Source organism: Manis pentadactyla, chromosome 1 (assembly GCF_030020395.1).
Source record: "Manis pentadactyla isolate mManPen7 chromosome 1, mManPen7.hap1, whole genome shotgun sequence".
NCBI classification, from domain to species: Eukaryota; Metazoa; Chordata; class Mammalia; order Pholidota; family Manidae; genus Manis; species Manis pentadactyla.
In genome coordinates, this window is record NC_080019.1 from 233,821,571 (window position 1) to 233,835,941 (window position 14,371).

The 14,371-nt window shown below is 60.1% G+C and overlaps 1 protein-coding gene across 8 annotated transcripts in view; it reads right to left on the reverse strand.

Moving 5' to 3' along the window:
* Window positions 1–14,371, reverse strand: part of NISCH (nischarin) — a 35,817-nt gene that overhangs the window by 1,421 nt on the left and 20,025 nt on the right. Inside the window, exons 9-20 of one of the 8 annotated variants that reach the window (XM_036877514.2) lie at window positions 13,788–13,856; window positions 13,116–13,301; window positions 12,871–12,999; window positions 11,638–11,751; window positions 11,278–11,389; window positions 7,274–7,398; window positions 6,164–6,210; window positions 3,929–5,323; window positions 1,935–2,235; window positions 1,350–1,506; window positions 867–995; window positions 210–371 (exon numbers count right to left, since the gene is read on the reverse strand). In XM_036877514.2, the coding sequence (XP_036733409.2) occupies window positions 210–371; window positions 867–995; window positions 1,350–1,506; window positions 1,935–2,235; window positions 3,929–5,323; window positions 6,164–6,210; window positions 7,274–7,398; window positions 11,278–11,389; window positions 11,638–11,751; window positions 12,871–12,999; window positions 13,116–13,301; window positions 13,788–13,856 (2,926 nt within the window). The other 7 variants (XM_057486784.1, XM_057486794.1, XR_008992037.1 and 4 more) reach the window with 7 other exon arrangements.

The following is a 14,371-nucleotide window of genomic DNA, read 5'->3' on the forward strand; positions in this document are numbered from 1 at the left end:
CCGGACAGGGGAGGGTCTGCTGGGATGGAGGCTCGGCCATGGCAGAGCCCGTGTTAACACCCAAGGGGCTGGCAGGGAAAGTGAGAGGCAGAGAAGGTTCTGGGTAGAGAGGGGTGCCTGGCACCTACTGTGGCCCTCGGGGTCACAGTGAGGAGGCCCAAGACACCCACCTAAGCAGCCTGCCTACAGCCTGAGCTGGACAGGGGTACCTGTGGGCTTGTTCCCAAACTCAGAGTAGAAGTCCTTGTCAACAGGCTCAGGTGAGGGGGAGCGCTCCAGGGAAGAGAGCACGGCCATGAGGTGCTGGAGGAAGCAGTGTGTCAGGTAGCTATCCCGAGTCAAGCACGTGACTACCTGCACAGGGGAGGAGCCTGCGGGAGAAGGGGCTGGTCAGGGTCGCAGGCCGCTGCCCCCCCACCCTGTCTCTGTCCCTGAGCCATCTCCAGTCTCTACCTAGCAGGTCAGCCTAGACCTGAGGACCACAGAGCAGGCCCCAGCAGGCCCGCGCGGGAAAGCATCACGGGGCCCGGGGAGACGGCCATTCCTTAGGCCGGAAGGGCTGTGACATTTTTCTGGAAGGGGATGCAGAAGCATTAGGGAAAAGCTTAGCTTTCTCTCTTCAGGAAGTGAGTCAGAAACATCCTGCCCATGAGCCTGGGGCCCACTCTGCCTGCACCCCCACCTCACTGCCTCCCGCCCCGAGCCCCAGGGTGAGCTCTGCGCTCTCAGCAGTTCCTGGAGCCGCTTCCTCCCGCTCCGACCAACCGGCTTGCGAGCAGAGGTGACACATCCACGCATGGAAGGTAGAAACCCACTGCTGAAGCTGCCCTTCCCCCGAAACAGTACGAAACACAGTGGCCACTCACCCGTCAGCCGGAAATACTGGTCAAAAAGCCCCACGTTGACTGCCTGCAGCTCACTGAGCTTTAAAACAAAGCACTGGGAGATGTAGAAGGGGCTGTTGTTATAGTCAGTGTTCTTCTGATGCCAGAAATCTGTGGTGCAGGAAGACGCTGAGTGTGGTGGGCGCCCAAGTGTGCGGCTGGGCGGGAAGGGGGCCCCTTGACCGGCCGGATTGCTGAGGTCTGGTGAGGAGCCACCAGTGCCCCCCCCCCCCCCCCACGAAGCCCCCCAGGCACCTGCTACAGGCCACCGGCTAAGGCTCCCGGAGGCCCCACCGGCAGAGGGGCCCAGTCCTCACATCAGGGGCAATTCCCGCGCCTGGCCTGAGACCGAGGCCCTCCTCAGACCAGGGCTCTGTAGGCCAGGGCCCAGCTGGCCCTGGAGACAGGTTGCCTGTTCCCGGGGCCGCCTCTAAGCCCCAACTACCAGCGGGAACTGGCGCCTACCCTGAAGGGGCTCTGAGGAGTAGCGGCGAAGGCCATCATGCAGCACGAAGTACACGGCCGCGGTGGACAGCAGCACACAGGCGGTCACCTCCAGCCCCGGGCTCTGGTAGAACACCACTGAGGACCACATGAGGTGCCTCAGCTCCTCATTTTCCACCTGGACACAGAGGGGCAGGCTGGGCCCTGCAGCAGAGTGGGGCACGCATCCTCTCTTCTAGGTAGGGTCTGAAAACAGGCCTCTGGGGCAGGGCACCCCCATCATCCCACCGCCCTGGGGACCTACAAGTCCTGGTGACAAGCCCACAGCCTCAGAGGGGGAAAAGCAGGACCTTCCTCACATCTTGTCAATGTAACAGAGAAGTGAGGGGTGGGAGATGGACAGGCGGTGGGGTCTGCCCAGGGTCCAAGGCTAAGAGTGACTGCAGCGAAGGCAGGGACAGAGAAGACAGTGGCCAGCCCGGGACCTCCAAGCTGTGAACAGCTGCTGTGGGGAAAAGCCAGCACAGAGGAAGCCCCGAGCCCGAGGCTGCCCCCCAGGGCCATCGTGCTGCCTTCTCCAGCCCGTGGGAGCAGCCCGAGCGCTACCTCGGCAAGGCTGCTGTGGAAGAGCTCGAGGACGGCGCTCCCTCGCAGGCCGGCGATGTGCCGGAGGGACGGACACGTGGGCAGGTGCGAGGGGATCTGGTTCTCCTCCGAGGTGGCCTGGACCAGGTGTTCGCTTGGGTACTGGGCAGGCGCCTCTGCTGGGATCTCCTCTGGGGCTGGGGCCTCCACAAGAACTGAGGCTGGCACTGAGGCCTCTGCTGGAGCTGGCGCTGGAGTGGGAGTCGGGGTCTCTGCCGGGCCTGGAGCCTCTGCCGGGGCCTCCTGGGGACGGTGTTCACCGCTACATCTCCCAGGCCCCCAAGAAATACCATATGAGCAGGTGGACCCCAAATGGGGATTCCCGTCCCATGCCCACCTCAGAGTGTGAGCAGGGAACAGGTACACTATGTGCCCCCTGAGGTCACCTGGGATTCATCACCAGGTTCCATGTGGGGAACAGCAGCAGAGCGGAAGGGCCCAGGCCCTTTCTCTTGGAAGGGAGATGGGCAGGTGGCAGCGAGACAGGCCGCCTGGTACCCCAGAGCTGCAGCAGCCAGACTCACATGGCTCATGGACAGAACTCATTCTGAGAGCGGGGCAGGTGTCAGAAATGCCACTCCAGAGTCCTCAGCATGGAACGCACACCACGGCGCCTGTCTGGACTGCCCTTGTCCAGCCCTCACCCTGCAACCGCTGGTCCCCCTCTGTGCGCAGCCACATGGGGTTCTCACGGGTCCATTCCAAGCTAGGACCAAACAATGCTCAGAACCCTTAAAGCTAATCGAGGCTAGGGGCCCAGGCCCGTGCCCAAGCTCAGAGGCAGTCTTGGTCCAAACGTCCCCATGCAGTTTCCTACTGTCCTGGGGCAAAGATGTGTCTGCTAGGGGGAGCAGGGCACCCGCTCTGTGCATACAGCTCCATGAGCAGGCTGCAGCCAGGCTTGGGGACATCAGGAAAATGGAGACAAGCTATCACCACTTGAAGCCTCAGCACAGGACAGGGGGCATGGGAAGATGGTCCTATAGGGCCACCTTGGACGCAAGCTGCTCTCCAACACCTGGAGGTCTCAAGGGTCTCTAAGAGGGCATGGTGCTTGAGCTGGGCAGGAGGGGCACCCAATGCATCCAGGAAGAGCCCTTTGGGAGCATCAGCTGGGGGGCTGGGTTGGCAGGAGAAGGCAGGCCCCGTGAGATGTTAAGAGTAGAACAAGGTCTCCACTGTCTACCAGGATGGAAAAGAAAGCGAGTTAGCCCACATCTCAGGGGAGAGGAGGGCCTTCTTGTCCACGTGAGAGAAGCCCCAGCATATGGGAAGCTGGCGAGCAGTGACAGAAGACGGGGCACCCAGAAGGCCCCAATCGAGTTCCAGAAGGGGGTGAGCTGTGGGTTGGCCATGCCCCCCAAGCCTCCACTACCCCCAGGCCCAGGCAGCCCTGAGGGAGTGGGGAGAGGGCCCCAGGGCAGCCAGGCGCAGGGGCCGGAAGCAGAGTGAAGGAGCACAACAAGGGGCTGCCTGTGCCTTGGGGCCCCCAGCAGGGGCCTTGCATGAGGGGACCACCCGGCTCACAGCTAGCCAATAGCTCCTTGGGGAGGACTCACAAAACCACATGCAGAGGGGCACAGGGTGAGGCTTAGAGCTGGGTGTCAGATGAGGGTGGGGTCTGAAGCAGTCCCCCAGCCCCCAGGGCCTGCCACAGACTGTGCCCCTAGGCGTGGCTGGCAGGGCCTCAAGGCGGTCCTGGGCCCAGGGAAATGGAGCAGAGGGCCAGGCCTGGTGGGGGCAGACGCCCAGGGACCCAGCCATGTGGGACCCTAAGTGGCAGGGCTGGCTCTCTGGGCTTCCTCTGAAGCCACAGGGGATGTGATCAGCCCCACACCAGGCTTGAGAGACCAAGGCTCAGAGGTCTGGCGTCGGGTGAGTGGCCCCAGGTGCGGCGCTGTGAGCTCCACGGACACGCACATACCAGTCCCCCGGGAGCCTGGGCTCTGTCTCACCTGGCACTGCCCGCTAAAGGCTGGCCTTCCGGGAGGGAGCTCTGGGACCTGCCCCCGGTGGCAGGAGTCTTGGCGATGACCACAGTCTTCAGGTCCTGCAGCGAGGCCCGCAGCTGGTTATAGACACGCAGGAAGTGGAACTTCTCGTGGGGCAGCACGAAGATAGCGGTGACAAAGCGGTAGCCCACGAGCAGCTCGAGCACGTGGCCATCAGCGAAGGCGCCCCGCGGCTGGGTGCAGCTGCGCGTGGGGTCCAGCAGCACGGTGGACAGCGGCACACGACTGAGCTTGAAGCTGTTGCGGTTGCGACAGTTGTGGGTGCCGCGATTAGGCATGGGGTTGAAGTCGGCCTTTATGACGTTGAGGTGCTGGGGCGTGAGCAGCAGCCAGTAGGGGATGGCAGCGGACTTGACGGCTTCGGAGGGCGCACAGCAGGAGCGGCGCACGGCCGAGCAGAGTGTGCAGCTGGCCCACTCGATGTTGCCCGAGTAGTCGCCGGCAGCTGTCTGCACCATGCGCTTGTCGCTGTAGACCAGGTAGACGGGGAAGCAGCCCTGGCTGCATTCCTGGCAGCCACCTGCTACCTTGTAGAAGGTGAGCAGCTGGCGGAGGAATTCCTGCAGGCTGGTGTGGCTGCCGTAGAGCACAGGGCTGCACAGCATGGCCATGTGCTGTGGGGCGAAGCACGAGCGCAGGTCGGCGTGGAACTCATGCAGGCCGGCGGCGTCTGAGATGATGAACAGCGTGTTCTCGCTGTGCCGCACCTTGAGCACCAGACACAGCTCCGGCATGAGGAAGCCGAACTCGGTGAGGTCGCCGTGCGGGAAGCAGAAGACGAAGCGCAGAGCTGAGAGGATGTGCTGGCTGCTGCCCCGTGATTCCTGGTGCGGGATCTCGAAGACGGCGATGCCGAAGTCGGTGAGCACGAGGCAGGCGGCAAACTGGCGTATACTGCCCTGCACGTGGATCAGGAAGCACCAGAGCACCTTCAGGATGCGGATGTGCTCCAGCAGGAAGTCCTCGTCGGCGCCCAGGGCCCACTCAAGGGCCAGGCGCTCCTCCTCTTCCCCCTCTCCGTCCCCCTCCTCCTCCTCCTCCTCCTGGCCACCCTCCTCCTCTTCCTCCACATCTGGGGGGCCCATCTCGAAGTAGCGGTTCTCAGCAGCGTCCCCCTCCTCCTCCTCCTCCTCCTCCTCCCCCCGCTCGCCCCCCTCCCGCTGGGTGGCGGCCTCGATCCAGGCCGGCAGCTGCCGCTCGATGGCCTGCCGGATCAGAGTGCTCAGGCGCTGGATGAAGTCTTGGTTGGTGGCGGTGTAGCCAATACAGGTGAAGGGCAGGAATATGATCTGGCCGGACCCGGGCACCACCTGGACCTCTGGCTCCGTGTGCTCCGGGCTGTGTGGGGAGATGCCAGGTCAGTGGCACACTGGGCTGGGCTACTCCCACCTCCCACCTCCACTCTCCCAGCCACAGGCCTCCCAGGCCCCCAGCAGCCAAGCCTGTTGCCAGGACAAGTGGCTGGAAGGGACTGAGAAGCGGGAAGACCAGGCCCTCCAGCTTCATGCGCCGACACTCCCAGGGCTCAGGCCACAGGCCACCGGCACAGTCCTGCCCACACCGCAGGGGTCCCTCAGCAGAAGCACCGTAAAACTCAGTTGTGCAGATGCTGGTCATGACCCCCAAAGGCGGTGCGTGCTTGGGGGCATGACATCACTTGTTGGCAACGGTTCCCTTCAAGGGCATCTCGTGGCCTTCAGGGTTCAGAAGGGATTGGAGAGTAAGCTAGGTGGGCTTTAGGCCCTTCACATTTGCGCTCAAGCTCCACTCGGTCGCTATGGTCCCCATGAAAAAAACCTATGTAGAACTGGGGCAAGGAAACTTTTTTAAAGGGTCAGTGAGTGAGCATGTCCGGCTCTGGGGCCCACCCCAGCCGCATCATCTCTACCACCAGCCTTTTAAGAATGAACAAATCTTTTTAGTTCATGGGCTGCACAAAATAGGCCGTGGACCAAACCAGCCTTGACCTGCTGACCCCTAGTATAGGACGTGTCAGGCAAAGTTTAGGGATGAGAATCTGGAAACAAACAGATGAAATGGGATCTGGTCTATTTATTTAAAAGAAGAAACAGCAGTGGAGGACTTCTGTGAACAGACTGTTAACAAAATCCAGGTGGTCACCACTAGCTCACAGCTGAACAGGTGCAGATCTAGACACCTCCTGGACCTCTTCCTTACCTTGCACCGCCAACAGCTCCCGGCACATCCCTTAAATCATCAGGTGCCTGAAGAGAAGGAGATGTGGTCAGCACCCATCTGCTGGAGCCGTGTCCTGGCTTCTGCCAGGTGCTAGGCACCTTTGCCCTCTTACTGCCCTATGAAGGCCCCTCACCGTCCCCATACTCTACTCTGGGTGGACTCCAGAGCCTGGGGGTGCAGAGAGACTCACCTGGTCATCCTGCCAGTGCACAGCAGCCGGCCGAGACTCCCACTGCGTCTGACCCAAGTCCACACCCCCGCCCAGGGCCAGAGCCTCTAGCCACTATGCAGCTCAGTCTGTGCCTCCGGGTCTGGCAACCAAGTGGCCCCTGTGCCACCCCATAGGGTCCATAGCGTCTATCAATTTGGGAACTAGCCAGCAGAAGCCTTGCTGACCAGAGGCTGTGCAGTGCCTGGCAAGGTCTTCCAGTGGCCTCTGGGCACCAGGGCAACAAGGGCTGGGAACCCTTGCTATGCAGCTCTGGGAGAGAAGTGGGACAGGGTGAGCACTGCAACCTGCTCCAGGGAGGCCTGGCCACAAAGGTGGGGGCCCAGGCTGCAGGCACGCTCCCCTCGCACACAGCAACAAGCCACTCACATGCTTGCCTTTCTCCTCTCCCTCACAGGACACAGGAAGAAGCCCCAGCACCTCAGCAGCCAGCCACAGAGGAGGTGCCAGAATCATACTGTCTCCCAGACCAGAAGGGTGACACGCAGGAATGGACGGAACGGCCCAGGTGTCAGGCAGCAGGAGAGACATTCTTTCTGATGGGTTTGGAACCCAAACAGCACCCCCCCACCAGCTGCCTTCCTCAGGGGAGTCCACTCACATGGGCTAGGATGCTCTGGCTCTGCCCCCCAGGGCCCAGGGAGAGAAATGCCTGCTCCTGTGAGTCCACGGCAGGGTGGGGGGCATGAGGAAGGAGGGGCTGGCTGAACACAGAGCCTTAATCACACAGCAGAGCACACAGCGCTAGCAGCATCAGCCACGACTCCAGCCAGGCCACCTCCCCTCCCACTTCCAACCAGCCTCCCGCAGAAGAGTCAGCTCACAGCATAGCTAATCGGCAGAAGCTGGAGGAGGGTTACCTGTCCTGCAGGGATGGACTCTAAGGAATCAGAGCATCCCGGGGCAATGGGCTGGTCGTCGGGAGTCAGACTGTCAGTGGATGAAAGGCTGCTGGCCAGGGCCTCCTCCTGCACGAACATGATTCCTGGAGAGACCGGGTGGGGCGGGACAGGTGGGGTGGGGCGGGACAGGTGGGGTGGGGCAGGGAGAGCAGCTGTTCAACCACCAGGGCTGGGCCCTGGGGCTCCCGGCACAGTGGGGCCTTGGCACAACCCCAGACCCGCCACACAGACCACAAAAGAAAATGTGAAAACTGACATTTTAAAGTGAAGAACAATGATGGCTCATTAATCTCAGGACAGACTTTCTCAGCCTAAACCCAAAGGAAGAAACTTAGAGGTGACCCTGAAACCTCAACTCCTTTAGGTAAAAAGAAAATCAGATGAAATGAAAAAAGTACTTGCAATATTTGACAAAGGTTTACACCTTTAATCTATAAAAGATCCTCACAGGCGACTAAGCAGTGGAGAAAGCTGGAATCCCACTGGGACGCTACAATGAACAGACCCCGCACTCAGGAACAGCCGCTGAGAACACAGCAAACAGCGTGCACCCACAGGCAGCCACATGGAGCGAGTTGGGGCAAGACACATCTTGGCTCTCAGTCTGGCCGTCAGACTGACTTGGTGGCCCAGCCTCAGCGTCACTGGGCAGAGGTGGGCACTAGAGTATGAGCTGCCCTGCCTGCTGGGAGAGCAGTTGGCTGTATGTCCATCAAGATCCTCAAATGTCTTCACTCCTGGAGCCTCTTGCCGGGGAAATGACTGAACACAGCCACCAACCCCAACCTGACATCCCAGAGCTCCGCAGACCCGCACGGGCACAGGGCCCCTCACCTGGAAGGCCATGCCTTTTTGCAGGCTCCATTTTCCTCTCGGGCTGGCAGGATACCTGTGCCCTGCCCCTGGGGCCTGCTTCCACAGGACACACCCCACTGACCCTCCCACCCCGGGCCAGCTCCAGCGGACAGCACACTCTGACTCACGCACTGCAAATAGTGCTTTTAAACTTGCTGAGGCTGTTTTATGACGACAGCATGTCTGGGCCCATTACTTCACTCCAGAAAATCTTCTAGAGTTGTGGAGGGCAAAGACCTGTTAAAGACATTTTCCTAAATGCAGCTGGCTGGGCATCAAGCCCCAGTCCTGCAGAGGCCTGGAGGAGCCCAGGGCTCGCCTCCACAGCCTGGCTGTCCACCACTCAACAGGGTTCAGTGAAATGACAGAGCCCTCAGAGCTCACAGATCTGTCCAGCTCAGCTGCCATCCAGGACAGGACGTCAGTACAGCCCAGGCCCTCTGCCCATGGGCAAGGCAGGCCAACCGCCCAAGTCCAGACACCCCAAAGCAAAGCAGCAGGGCCCTGCACAGGCAGGAAGGGCGGCAAGCAGAGCCCCATGGGAAGCTGCCACTGTCCTGCACCCGCCCCTCCCCATATGCTCAGGCCCTACTGCCCTCTTGAGACACCCCTCAAGCCACCTGCACCCAAGCCCTCCCTGCCCTGGACATACTGGGCCTGCCACAAACGCCCCCATACCACCTGCCCTGTTCTCCCCTGGGCACGCAGCTCATCTTCCCAAGAGGCAACCGATTCCTCAGGGGCACCATCACGGCCACTGCGAAACCCCCAGGGAGGACGTGGGAAGGGGAAGCCCTCACCAACCACTTCTGATGAGCCAGGCGCAGTGCTAAGCACTTCCCCAAGTCAGCCCATGCATGTCTCTCGTATTTACCACAGTTCATCAAATCTAAGATGCGTGGATGTGGCGCCATCTTGGGATTAGCAGGTGTCCACGGAAGGGTTTCACAGGACTCCATCACGAACACCAGCTGCCAACAGCGACTGAGATGCCACTGAGCGGGAGACGCATCCCAATTTTCAGAGAAGTCACAAGGTGGAAACGTGTGCATCTTAGAGTCGATGAAGCAGGGTGTGTCCACTTTATACAGTTGGGAAAACAGGGCCTGAGAGAGGCTACAAGTTGCTTAGGAGAACATGGCCCGGGAAGCTGGGATGCAGGCTCAGCCGACCAGCAACCATATGCTTGCTGCTAACCTCTGCTCTACCGCCTCCTCTCAGGCCCAGGCCTGGCTGCAGAATTCACTCTGGCATCTGGCACATCAGCTCCTACTGGTCACAGTCCTCCATGGCCCCAACAAGCTGCCTAAGAGCTCCTGAGGCAAGCAGAGGCCTGGTGTTCACTGGCCATCACCCACTCTGGGCAAGCCTCCCAAGAGCATTCACGCCCACAGATCAGGCTGGGAGCATAGCTGCTCCCCTACAGGAGAAACCCTTACCCATCCAGGCAAGGTCCAGCAGCACGCGGCTGAACAGACATCTGTGGATCCTTCCCCGTTAGTGGGGAAAAGCAACACTACCTTGCCGCTGCCTGCCCAAGCCCTGTCTGCAGCTGTCGAAATGCAGATAGGGAATCTTACTGCTTCCTTCCCGGACAAGCCTGTGGTCAGAAAGGGCCCCTCAGAGGATGTCACGGGAGACATTAGGAGAACACTTAGACCGGGCCCAACCTTGCTTTCTCACAAAAAGGAAAGATGTGCACACACAGATGTCCACTGCAGCTTTATTTAGGAGAGCGCACTACAGGCCAGCAGCCGGGAAGGGGGCAGACGACAGTGCGCCAGCCCGTGGCCCCGGCCCTGCTGCTGCAGAGGCCTCCCCTCCACAGGGGCTGCTGCGGCTGTGGCTCTGGGCCGGCCCCCATGCCCGTCTCACCCACAGCCCGCTCTGTGCTGGCTCCTGCCCTCCCGCCTGCTGGCCCTCATCACTGGGCAGCTGGCACCCACTACTGTGCTCCTGGGAGCCCAGGCAGGAGGAGGGCTTGGGGGTGCTTCTTCAGGGACACAAACCCCTCCCTTCTTGTAAAAAAGTAAAACCACACTTTCTCAGTCCCAAGTGGTGTAAAAGCACCTAGCATCACGCCCCATCGTGGGAATCTTGGCACACCTTGGGCTGTCACCGGCAGCCCCATGGGCTTCCTGACTTCACCCAAGCACGATGCCGTTCATCCTGCCCCGTGTTCTCTCTGGTGTGGTGGCAGCACAGGATTTTGAAACACAGCTTAACCTCCCTCTTGCCCTGACTGTTGTCACATCCCATGTTTTCCTGGCACAAATAAGGTTGTGGTGAGCATTTTGCCTCCCCCTTCCCAGTTAACTTATCCTGCTAAGATAAAATTCCCATCAGCGGGGTTACCAGGTCAAGGGGTGGAAATGTTTTTGTGGCTCTTGAAACATAGGGTCAGACTCTTTTCCCAAGACCTCACACCAAGTTCTCGTCTCCAGGAGCCCGGGCTGGTGGCGCTCCTTCCTGTGTCCCAAGCCTCGGCTCCACTTGGGACGGCACTTCCTGGGGGCCGGGCACGCAGGCACTCTCAGGGGACCTGCTCCACTCACTCATCTCCGAGGGTGCCTGGGTTCAGAGGTGAAAGCCCTTTGAAAATGCTAAGGCAGTGGGTAGGTGGAAGGGATGGTCTTCCATGGGCCCACACACAGCCCACCTCGGCCAACACAGTGTCACACCACAAGCCAATGATGAGCGATGGTAAGAGAGCTCTGCACACAAAGACCAGGCATTCGACTCAGGAAAAGGAACAAGGGGCCGACCGGCACCCCCCACCCCACCTGTCTCTGGGGTAGCAGGGCCCTTGGGCCATACCGCCAACCCTGTTCAAATGGCATACTTGGGGCCCTATCAGACACCATACCCCAGAACTGGCTGTGGATGTCAGAGCAATTGGGGGTCTTCACTAAGCAAACAACAGAGCTGAGTTAGGCCAGGCACCCCCCACCAGATGCCCCACCAAGAGGAACCAGCCTGTGGACAGCACTGGCCCTCTCTGTGTCTGAGCCCCTAAGGACCAGGTGCCGGCATCTCTCCTGGCCTAGCCAGGGGTCCCAGCAGGGCCTGTGAGGCTGAGCTAGTCACACACACACACCACTGACTACCTTGGTTGGAGAGGATGGGCTGGGGCAGGGAGGACGAGGCAGGATCCCTGGTGGAGAGGGAGCTGCTGGGTCTGACGCAGGCGGCGGGTTCGGGCCAGGAGTCCTCGCTGATCTGAGGAGGAGCGTGTGAGTCAGCGGGAGCAGGGGCAGAGCAGCAGCAGACTGGACAGCTGGGGTGAGAAGGGGAACCCAGCGGTCCTCAGGACGCCGGGGACGGGACAGGCTGCCTTGCCCGGCCTCAGCAACCCACACAGCAGCTGTACCCCGTCCCGTCTCGCAGGGGAGACCACAGGGGGCGGGGGGCCTGTCTACCCAGTCGGCGCCCTCCTCACCACCCCTCCCACCCCCAAACAGACCCACCTTCCTTTCTAGGTTGTTCAGTTGGAACTTGACCTCCTTGGCTTTCTGAATTGCTTTTAGCACTTCCACTGTGTCCAGCTCCTTCCCTGAGGTCGCCATGTGGTCCAGGCACACCTACAGCATCCAGAGAAAGGCCATTAGCACAGGCCAGCGAGCATGGTGGGAGCATAATAGCAGGGACCCTGGTGAGGTGTGGGCCAGGCCCCTTGAAGACAGGGGAGACTGAGGGAGGCCCCTGCCATGGGACAGGAACTCCTCACCACCCACAGCGTGACCAGGAAGCTCCCTGGAGTAGCCCAGGGACACCCCACACTGCCCAGTCCATCTCTGGGAGCCCCTCTCCAAGAAGTGGAGGCAGGGGTGCAGGGCCCACTGGGAAGGCCTCTTGGCTGGCTGGGAATGGGGAAGGCAGCGACTTCACTAAGCCCCGTTACAGCAGAACACAGCAGCCAAGCACGGGGGGAGGCCTCTGGGGTGGACAAGGGGAGCAGGCAGGGGGTTGTGCAGGCCGCCAGGCAGCGAGCACCAGTGATAAAGGCAGATGAGGGGCTGTCCCAAGGGCCTGTAGGGGCACTGCCACCGCACCGTGGGCCCAGGAGCCTCCCAACGTCTGGAGCCGGGGAGGGGAAGAGGTGACATCCTGTGAACACTTGTTTTGGTGACAGCATGGGGCAAGGAGCACTTTGGGGGAGGCACAGAGGGACATGGTGAGTGAAGGACAAACACACTCTGGGTTACTCCTGGCCTGGGATTTGGGGAAGGTGGGGAAGGGGCCCACTCCAGGCTGAGGCGACAGGTGACCTGGCTAAGGACTTGTTCGGCTTGTGTGGCAGCAGGGGGCCAGACCCCCTCAAGCAGGCAGCAGCCACCGGGCCAGGCTACACAGGCAAAAGCAGGCAAATCCTTTAGGTTTACCATCAGACTTCATAGCCAGAAGTTGTCCAGGAACCAGGATTATTTTACTATCTTATTTCTGCCCATTGCCTGTAATAACCGACGTTCCCTTTTAACAAGTTTTAGACAGTCTCTCCACATTCAGCCTGTACCTGCCGGTCTGGGGGGCAGCCCTGATGGGGGAGGAGCAGGAGGCTGAGGGGGCCTTCTCCTGGGGAGGCAGAGTGCTTCCCGGAACTGAAAGGCCCTGCAGGGCCAGCTGTCGACCAGAGCAGACAGGCATAAAACAGTGGCCATGCTGTTGGCCGGCACCAGCCCACAGCCCCACCAGCAGCTTACCTCGGAGGCCCTATCTCCAAACTGAGCCAGCACTTTAGTGCGGTAGTCAGGGATGATGCTCAGCGGGTTGTTCAGCAGAGCCACGTGCTCCAGACATGGGAGGCTGCCTATGCTCCTGACCTCCTCCATCTGCAAGGCACGGGGTCCATTCACCTCAGCACCACAACCTTTCACAGCCTCTTCTGGATGAGAGAGAGCTCACCATTCCTCCTCCAGAACCCCTGGTCCTGTGGGGTGCAGCTCACCTGCTCAATTCTGTTGTCACTGAGATCTAGGTTGACCAGGGAATAGAGCTTATGCAGGCCCCGCAGGCTCTGCAGCAGGTTGCCTGCCAGGTTCAGGGTCTTGATGTTCCCCAGTTTCGTGTGAACCCCTTCTAAGGAGAAGAGCTTGTTGTAGGACAGGTCCACATGCACGAGGTTGGACAGGTGCTGTGATGACATGAAGAACAGGGCACGTGGTTCAGTTCAAGGCTCCAAAGAAAGGGTGTGCTGGTCTCCCAACCTAAGACAACCAGTTCTGCAGGTCGGCACCCCTCCCTCCGACGGTTATGAGGGAGGAAAGCCCCTCTCGTCCCCTGCACACACCGCAGCCCAGCAGCACCCGCAGAGGCGACCTGAGCTCTGACACCAAAGCAGGCTGTCTACCATGTCCTCAGCACACTCTGTTTGTATTTATTCATCTTTACTAGCTCTTTGCAACTAGAGCTACAACCACTCAGTGCTTCTCTGGGACCCTAAAGAGGTGGCAGTAAATGCCACCTGGGCAGCCCTCAGGAGCACAAATGCCTCCTGGGCACCTGTGAGGGGCTCCCAGGTACAGCCAACACCCAAGACTGCACCGGCCTCCTGAGCTCAGGAGAATGGGACCTTGGGGGAAGCCTGCAGGTGGTCACAATCTCCAAAGACTTTAATTACCTGTAGGTTGTCCACGACCTGCACTCCATTGTGACTCAGGTCCAGGAACTCAATCTTTGGAATCAGTTTCTTGTGAAAGAAAAGACAATACCCAACATTACTCTAGGAGGCTGGACCCTATGTGGCCCCTGCACATGGTGGACAGACACCCGGGATGCCTTCTCCTGAACATGGACCCCCAGGCTGGGTATCTGCACAGAACCACTGATGCGATAATGTCCCGGTGCCCAGACAGCACATGTCTGCAGGAACACACCGGGACTCCAGCGCTGAGCATGACCCACCACTTGGACAGAACACTTGGCTAGCAAAAGTGACACATGGCCAGGTCCCAGGGAAGGAAGCCAGTCACTCTGGAACCCTCCAAGCCACACCCACCCAGGAGCACCGGTACCAGGACACTTCCACTGCCCAAACACCATCAGGATGTCACTCTCACACAGGCACGTCTGAACCTACAGAATGAGTTTTCCGCTCCACTCCCTGGGAGTAAATTTCATCACGGCCTGTGTTTCTATGAAGTTAACATGCTTCATTTGGTTCTATCACCTCACTATTTAAAATAACCCCACTTTGAAATTAAC